General features: G+C 51.9%; 1 protein-coding gene across 1 annotated transcript in view; it reads right to left on the bottom strand.

The window, feature by feature from the left end:
• Nucleotides 1-6,116: 6,116 nt before the first annotated feature.
• The window catches only part of Aqp2 (aquaporin 2 (collecting duct)), a 10,725-nt gene continuing 7,586 nt past the window's right edge, over nucleotides 6,117-9,255 (bottom strand). Inside the window, exon 4 of the mRNA XM_013018798.1 lies at nucleotides 6,117-6,869. Within this exon, the coding sequence (XP_012874252.1) occupies nucleotides 6,660-6,869 (210 nt within the window). The 3' untranslated portion in view covers nucleotides 6,117-6,659. The remainder of the gene's footprint in view (nucleotides 6,870-9,255) is intronic.

Genomic DNA, 9,255 nt, shown 5'->3' on the forward strand with positions numbered 1-9,255 from the left:
ACCCAGGAGGCAGCGGTGTAGACGGGGCCCGCAGCTGGAGCCCCGCGCATCGTGCGCTCCCGGCGGCGGCTCCGGAGCTCGCCTAGGCGGAGGCGGCGCCGTGCGTCCCGGTCTCCCTGCGAGACGTGGCGAGGTCCGGGTTCTCCAGTCCGACGGGGAGCTAGATCGACCTCTACCGCGGCGCCTTCACCTCCGTCGGTGCTCTTGGCTGCTTTCCTCCTCCGATCTTCGTTCCAGCTCCTCCTCCTCCTCCTTTTCTTCCCGCCACCCGAGCATCCTGGCCCGGCCTCCCTCGGCGGCTGGGCCCCGAGTGATGCGATTTCTTCGGGGACAGCGCACCTCTTAGCCTCCCGGTCCGCCGCCGGTGGTGCGCGGGCGCGGTCCCGTCCTGGGCCTCTCCCAGTCCAGCCCCAGCTGGAGCGGGGGCGTTTGGGATCCGAGGCACCTTGCCAGCCTGGCCCGGCTGTTAGCCATCCTCGACTTCATACCATGTACCCAGACCTGGCAGTTAGACTGGGCACCCCCCCTCCCGGGTAGAGGGTACCTTCCAGGGTAGCCGTCCCAGGGTGCAGCCCCAAGCTCTGCAGGAAGTGGCGGGCGGCGGGGTGGTGGTGGTGGTGGTGGTGGTGGTGGTTGGAGTTACCCTTGTGTATTGGGAGGAATAACCAATTCGTGTTTGCTAGAGGTCTTGAGATTGGGGGTCCCGATGCTAGGCCTTGGCTTCTTCTCTGCTACAAGTCCACCACATTAGATCTTAACCTTTCCCTTCTCGTCCTTCCCTCCTTATACCCTCTCTCCCCTCGCCCCCACCCCCCCAGCCTAAGTCTCTTCCCTTAAACCCTTGTGCTGTCTTTGTTTCTCCCCCTGTAGCCATCTGTTTGCTTCTTATCCCGTTTCCAGACTCCATCAACCAACCCCCATGTCTCTTTGTGTGAATGGTCATCGCAGCCTCTCCTTACAGCAGTCTCTTTATTGTTCTTTAAAAAAAAAAAAAATCAAGCTGGGGGCCAGTGGTTCTTGCCCATAATCCTAGCTACTCAGGAAGCTGAGATCTGAGAATTGAAGTTCAAAGCCAGCCTCCACAAGAAAGTCTGTGAAACTCCTATTTCCAATGAACCACCAGAAAACTGGAAGTGGCACTGTGGCTCAAGTGGTAGAGCACTAGCCTTGAGCTGAAGAGCTGAGGGACAGCGCCCAGGCCCAGAGTTTAAGCCCCCCCCCCCAAAAAAAAATCAGTCACTTTCTATGTCTCCATCTACCTTACATTCCCTTCTTCCTTAGTCTTAATCTGTCTTTATATTAATCTGTTTCTCCTATTTCACCTTTCCTCAGCCTCTTACTTTCTGATCTGTTTCTGTCTTTCTGTACCGTCATTTCTTTGCCTGTTTGTTTTTGGTGTTGATCCTGGGGCTTGTACTCAGGGACTGGGAACTGTCCCTGAGCTTTTTTTATGCTCAAGGATAGCAATCTACCACTTGAGCCACAGCTTTATATCTGGCTTTTTTAGTTAATTGGAGATAAGAATCTCAAGGACTGGGGCTGGGAAGGTGGCTCAGTGGTAGAGTGCTTGCCTTGCATCCATGAGGCCCTGGGTTCGATTCCTTAGCACCCCATAAACAGAAAAAGCCGGAAGTGGTGCTTGGCTCAAGTGGTAGAGTGCTAGCCTTGAGCTGAAGAGCTGAGGGACAGCACCCAGGCCCAGAGTTCAGGCCCCACAACCAACAAAAGAAAGAAAGAAAGAAAGAAATAAAAAAGAATCTCAAGGACTTTTCTGCCCAGGATGGCTTCAAACCGTAATCCTCAGATCTCAGCCTCCTCAGTCGTTGGGATTACAGGTGTGAGCCATCAGGGTCCCCAGTTGCCCCTCCCCCACCGCTCAAAGTTGAACTGGGTGATATTCTCTTCCAGTTCCTACCCTGCCTTGTCTCTTTACCTTCCAGCTCCCAGCCTCTCTCTGCTGCTGGTCCCACTCCTCCATTTCCCCCTCTCTACTTTGGCATGTGGGGAATGAAACTGGATGGCTCTTTCTAGGGCTTGAGGGTAGAGGGCAGACACTCACCCTCAGGATCCTGCACCTCCCCTCCAGCCCCATCAAACATTCGCTTGAGAAACTCAGTGTTGGGCTAAATCCCCTCATGCTGTGATTAACTTAATGCCCCCTGAGGATTGGAGACCTGTGTGTGTATGGGGGGGCGGGATGATAAGCAGAGGGAGAGAACAGGTGCCTCCAGCTAGTCTGTCCAGCAAGGACTGAGAGGAGGAGCCCACAGGAAATCTTAGATCTGAAGGGGCAGGTTCTGGGCTCCCTGGCAGCTAAGAGGCCAAAGAAAACAGGGGCCAAAGAAACCCCACCTTTGTTCCCTGCTCTGCTCTGGCATTTCCTGCTGCAGCAGCTCCTCCCCCCTGTCTCCTTTAAAGCAAGAGTTCTTTCTCCTATGGCAGCCATAGGCAGGATTTTTCTGCAGGGCCTGGAACTGACTGGACAATGACCCTGATGACCTTAGAGACATCGAGGCCGGACACCTTCACTCTGTACTTGCTTTATGCTGCACCCTTCCACTTTCTTTCCTTAGATTTCGTCTTCATGAATCCATAGTTCTCATACTCCATCTTTGAGGACAGAGCAGGACTCAAGTGCTCACAGGAGGCAGCTCCTGCTTGTAGATTTGAGTTTAGTCCCTCCCAGCTAACGAAGGACTACAGTTCAAGAACTTGTGCTTGCCATTTTATGGGTTCAGAACATAGTCTATAAAACTTATCAATTACAATTGGCCTCCACTGTCTGATTTCATTCCAAGTAACCTTGTGAGGAAACAGATTCAGAAGTTACCAGTTCAGGATCACCCAGTGACCAGAGATGAGATCCAGATAATGGGTTGGATAAGACCAAAGGAAGCCTTATCTGTCAAGGACACGCACAAAGACAGTTGCTTCTGTTTCTTAAGCCCATGACTGGAATACTTCCATTTCTCTTAACTACCAGAATCACTTTGTCTCCAGGTTGTTACAGTGAACTACCGGAGCCACAATATTCAGGAATATCATTTCCCTGCATATTCAAGATCCTACCCTGCCAGCTTCACATCCTTGGGATGTTTTGGGCTAGAAGATAGGTCTTATGGCAGGCAGAATCTCTTGGAAGAGAGCTTCTTCTCTCTTGATTCAGGGCCTCTGGATTTTCTGAGGGAAGCTGAGGGTTGGGCTAGAAATACAGGGAGGCTGGCCTGTCCCTGACACTTGGACTGAATTGACCATCTCAAGTTATGGAAGAAACAGCATTTACTGACAAATGAACATTTATTGAGTGCTTACTATATGGAGAGTATTGTGTTAGCTAAGACTAGTGAGGGAAGGTAAGATAAGAGATACCATCCAAGAACTATAAGGAGCACTATTCCCAAAGGGCTTACAATTTAGCCAGGAGGCATTGTGAGTATATACAATAAGTCACAGCTTAAAGACACATGACAATATCCAAGCAACTTTTGCAAATACAAAACCACCTGACACAAAGGGATATGAACATGGATGCTGCTGGATCTTGGTGATCAGTCACCTCTTCCTCTCAGCTCAGAGCCTTCTGTGGCCCCACCTTGCCCCCATGCTGGTCTGGGTGTGTCTGATCTCCACCTTCTTCCAGACTGGGTGCTCTTCAAGGGCAGAAACCAGCCCCGAGTTCTTTGTCATTTCCTTCCTACCCTGCCACCACCCTTTCCAAGGTTCTGTGACCACTGGACTGGACTGGACAAGCCCAGCTGACTGTCCCTATTTCTACCAGGGACTTCAAGGAGGAGCTGAGAGCCTGCCACAGTGGAAAGATCATGGATTTAACATAAGAAGACCTGAGTTTAGGAGTTGGCTCCACTGTATATAAGCTATGTGATTTTAGGCCATCTCTCAGCCTCACTTTCTGAATCTGTAAGATGGGAAGACTAATATTTGCTCTATGTCACAAGATTGGGAGGTCAGGGCTGGGAAGTTGGCTCAGTGGTAGAGCGCTTGCCTTGCATGCCTGAGGCCCTGGGTTCGATTCCTCAGCACCATATAAGCAAAAAGAAAAAAACCGGATGTGGCGCTGTGACTCAAGTGGTAGAGCGCTAGCCTTGAGCTGAAGAGCTCAAGGACAAGCACTCAGGCCCAGAGTTCAGGCCCCACGACCAGACCCCCCCCCCAAAAAAAAAGATTGGGAGGTCAGTCACAGGAATGCTAAGGGAGTGCTTTGGAAATAGTAAAACTGCCCAACTGGAAGCCATCTCTTTCCTGAATCTGTGAAGTTTTTGGAATAGATAAGCTAGTGCATGTAAGGCAACCAGCTCAGTAGCTGATATCCAGGGTTGCCCAGAAACTATCCACTTGCCTCTACCCCATCTCTGGCCCCAATCTGGGCAATAGAGGCTAGAAGTGATGAGAATCTCACATTCGGTTTGGGAGAAGATGAAATCCAGGAAGTGGCCCAGACACAAGCAGAAATATTGGCACCTTCCAAGAGCCATGTGTTGGGGGTAAAGTGGAATGAGGATGGAGTGCCTTGCTGCTTTTGAATTTCTAGAGCAAAAGCACTCAGCTACCAGAAAAGGATAGCCTCACTGGGGTCGGGGACTCTATCTTTCCCTCAACAGTGAGACCTGTTACCAGCTGTTGGGTTTGGGGAGAATTCTCTCCACAGTACCAACAGCTTTATTCTGCTTCTAAAGAGAGTTTTGATTGAGGACAAAGAAAGGAGCACTCTAACAAAGATATTCTGACCATAGGGCATGGTGGGGGAGTGGCCGATGGAAAGGCTAGAGACCTGGCTCCTGATATCTTGGGAGCTTGGGCTAGTAGAGGACAGACACAGACAGAAGACTTGAAAGCCAGATGACATCAGAAAACATGGAAAACATGGAAAAGAGGGCTTAGTTATACAGCAGGCTGGAGGAGGGAGGGAATGGATGGGTCTGGGTGGTGGGGGAAGAAGGAAATAGAATTTCCAGTTTGTATTTAGGGTCAGAAGTTTAGAACCTAGACCAGGATGGGGCCATCCTCAAAATCTATCTCCTTCTGCCTGGACCTTGAGACAGGGAAATCTCCTTTACTTTGACCACCAACTAAAGGAAGTAGAAAAGGCTACCCTTCCCAAGCCCCGAGGAAGCAGAATTAATGAAAAAATCTTAGTGTTGCATGATAATAGCATTAAGAATGACAGCATCTTTATATGCATGGTTTCAACTCACTTGAGTTAATCTCACTTGAGAATCTTTGTGCTTGGCTGGAAATTTCGGAGCCTGGGTTCTCGACTAGGATCTGCTTCTGCCTGGACAAGCCATTTCCCTTTTCTGGTCCTGACAAGCAGCAGATTGCAAAGTCCTCAATGACTCTGGCGGGTGGGAGCTGACCCGGGCAGAGCCAGGAGGAGGAATGTGCTGGGGAGGAGGGGGGAACAGGTGATGGAGGGGTGTTGCCTGGTGTCCATGACTGCATGCCTGAGTGCCTTGCCCAGCCAGCCATAGGTGTGTGCTTGGGTGAGAGGGCTCACTTGCGAAACTGAGTGTCTCCTTTCAAGAAGTGTCTAGTTGCAAATCTCCCCCTTTTCCCAAGACAAAAGCCGGGGGCCCATAAAGGGTTTTTGTTTTCTCTTCTCAAGCAGAAGGTTAATCTCTGGGTCTGCCACCCCCTTACCCTGCCCCCCTCCCCCAAGGAGGTTCATGAGCACATACATATATGCGCATGTGCCTACATATGCCTACTACTGCCTTTGAAGATCCTCTCTCAAGGCACAAAGGAACTCTGGGCCTGGGCACTGTCCCTCAGCTCTTCAGCTCTACCACTTGAGCCAGAGCACCACTTCCAGCTTTTTCTGCTTATGTGGTGCTGAGGAATGGAACCCAGGGCCTCATGCATGCAAGGCAAGCACTCTACCACCGAGCCACCTTCCCAGCCCGCCCCCCCCCCCAGGGTATTTCTAAGGGAGCTGTCCTCTGGCTGACACCTCTCTGCTTCCAGCAATGGGTCCTGGCAAGTCTTAGGGGCCTGGTGGCGCCAGTTTAGGGGGAAGATTTTCCAGGAGGGACAAGGTAGGGGGAGTGTGGAGAAGGGGTGCCCCTTCTCTTGGGGCTGACTGCCGTGGACTCGTCTGCTGTAGAGAGGTGGATTTATTGCAGGTGTAAGAGGAAGCGAGAGAAATCCCCAGTGGTACACCACCCCAGGTGAACCTGCTCAGTCGCAGACACGGGCAGCCCCTGCACTTGGGGATGAACACACAGGTACATAGGAACAGAACCGGGGTGTACCATGCCCAAATGGGGGGGGGGAAACGCCCGTGTACATTACCCACGTACCCTGGGGCAGGCTCTCCAAAGCTCTCTCCACTTCCCGCCCACCAGCCCTGCCCTCCCCCTGGGTCGCCAGTGTCCTGCAAGGAACCAGGACGTCGTGGATTGCTGGGTCCCCAACCTCAGGACGGGGGGGGGGCGCGAATGGGGGGGATTTCTACCAGGATTGTGGGGGTGAGGGGCACCCTCTTGAGACCCCCATCCTGCCGCTCACAACGCTGGTTCCTGAAGCAGCTACTCTGTACGGGGGGCCAACTTAGGGCCTGGGGAAAGGAGGGTCAAGGTGGGCTTTCCGCTGGGGCGGGGGTCCCACGGGGTTGGTGGTGCGACGGAGGAGCGCTATGGCGCTCAGGCCTTGCTGCCCCGCGGCAGGCTCTGCGGGGAATGGAGCTCCACCGACTGTCTCCGCCGCACCTCACGCTCCTCCCAGTCGGTGTCGGGCTCCAGGCCCTTCAGCACCGCCAGGCGCTCAGACAGGCTCTTAGCCGAGGGGAACAGCACGTAGTTGTAGATGAGGGAGCCCAGGATGGCGCCGACCAGGGGTCCGATCCAAAAGACCTGGGGGTGAGGGAGAGAACGCTGGCTGGCACCTCACACACTAATTCATGCAATTAGGCATCACTTGTTAGTGGGTATGTGGGGGGTGGGGGTAGGCAAATCGATCATCTGGTTGCAAATCCATTCACTGGCTGTGTGAACTTACACAAGTTGCTTACCTTCTCTAGGCCTGGGTTTCCTTTCACTGTAAAAATGCCTACCAATAGCTGGGTGCCAAATGACTCACGCTTGTAATCCTAACTACTCAGGAGGCTGAAATCTGAGGATCAGTTTGAAGCCAGCCCAAGCAGGAAAGTCTGTAAGATTTTTTATCTCCAGATTAACTACCCAAAAGCTGGAAATGGAGCTATGGTTCGTGTGGTAGAGTGCTAACCTTGAGCAAAAAAGCTCAGGGACAGTGCCTGGGTCCTGAGTTCAAGCCCCTGCAGCGCACACACACACACACACACACACACACACACACACACACACACACACACACACACAGGCTATCATAGCCAGGTGGTGGCTCACATCTGTAATCCTCACTATACAGGAGGCTGAGATCTGAGGATCGTGGTTCAAAGCCAGAAAACCGGAAGTGGCACCGTGGCTCAAGTGGTAGAGCGCTAGCCTTGAGCTGAAGAGCTCAAGGACAAGCACTCAGGCCCAGAGTTCAGGCCCCACGACCAGACCCCCCCCCCAAAAAAAAAGATTGGGAGGTCAGTCACAGGAATGCTAAGGGAGTGCTTTGGAAATAGTAAAACTGCCCAACTGGAAGCCATCTCTTTCCTGAATCTGTGAAGTTTTTGGAATAGATAAGCTAGTGCATGTAAGGCAACCAGCTCAGTAGCTGATATCCAGGGTTGCCCAGAAACTATCCACTTGCCTCTACCCCATCTCTGGCCCCAATCTGGGCAATAGAGGCTAGAAGTGATGAGAATCTCACATTCGGTTTGGGAGAAGATGAAATCCAGGAAGTGGCCCAGACACAAGCAGAAATATTGGCACCTTCCAAGAGCCATGTGTTGGGGGTAAAGTGGAATGAGGATGGAGTGCCTTGCTGCTTTTGAATTTCTAGAGCAAAAGCACTCAGCTACCAGAAAAGGATAGCCTCACTGGGGTCGGGGACTCTATCTTTCCCTCAACAGTGAGACCTGTTACCAGCTGTTGGGTTTGGGGAGAATTCTCTCCACAGTACCAACAGCTTTATTCTGCTTCTAAAGAGAGTTTTGATTGAGGACAAAGAAAGGAGCACTCTAACAAAGATATTCTGACCATAGGGCATGGTGGGGGAGTGGCCGATGGAAAGGCTAGAGACCTGGCTCCTGATATCTTGGGAGCTTGGGCTAGTAGAGGACAGACACAGACAGAAGACTTGAAAGCCAGATGACATCAGAAAACATGGAAAACATGGAAAAGAGGGCTTAGTTATACAGCAGGCTGGAGGAGGGAGGGAATGGATGGGTCTGGGTGGTGGGGGAAGAAGGAAATAGAATTTCCAGTTTGTATTTAGGGTCAGAAGTTTAGAACCTAGACCAGGATGGGGCCATCCTCAAAATCTATCTCCTTCTGCCTGGACCTTGAGACAGGGAAATCTCCTTTACTTTGACCACCAACTAAAGGAAGTAGAAAAGGCTACCCTTCCCAAGCCCCGAGGAAGCAGAATTAATGAAAAAATCTTAGTGTTGCATGATAATAGCATTAAGAATGACAGCATCTTTATATGCATGGTTTCAACTCACTTGAGTTAATCTCACTTGAGAATCTTTGTGCTTGGCTGGAAATTTCGGAGCCTGGGTTCTCGACTAGGATCTGCTTCTGCCTGGACAAGCCATTTCCCTTTTCTGGTCCTGACAAGCAGCAGATTGCAAAGTCCTCAATGACTCTGGCGGGTGGGAGCTGACCCGGGCAGAGCCAGGAGGAGGAATGTGCTGGGGAGGAGGGGGGAACAGGTGATGGAGGGGTGTTGCCTGGTGTCCATGACTGCATGCCTGAGTGCCTTGCCCAGCCAGCCATAGGTGTGTGCTTGGGTGAGAGGGCTCACTTGCGAAACTGAGTGTCTCCTTTCAAGAAGTGTCTAGTTGCAAATCTCCCCCTTTTCCCAAGACAAAAGCCGGGGGCCCATAAAGGGTTTTTGTTTTCTCTTCTCAAGCAGAAGGTTAATCTCTGGGTCTGCCACCCCCTTACCCTGCCCCCCTCCCCCAAGGAGGTTCATGAGCACATACATATATGCGCATGTGCCTACATATGCCTACTACTGCCTTTGAAGATCCTCTCTCAAGGCACAAAGGAACTCTGGGCCTGGGCACTGTCCCTCAGCTCTTCAGCTCTACCACTTGAGCCAGAGCACCACTTCCAGCTTTTTCTGCTTATGTGGTGCTGAGGAATGGAACCCAGGGCCTCA

Source organism: Dipodomys ordii, unplaced genomic scaffold (assembly GCF_000151885.1).
Source record: "Dipodomys ordii isolate 6190 unplaced genomic scaffold, Dord_2.0 Scaffold42, whole genome shotgun sequence".
NCBI lineage: Eukaryota > Metazoa > Chordata > Mammalia > Rodentia > Heteromyidae > Dipodomys > Dipodomys ordii.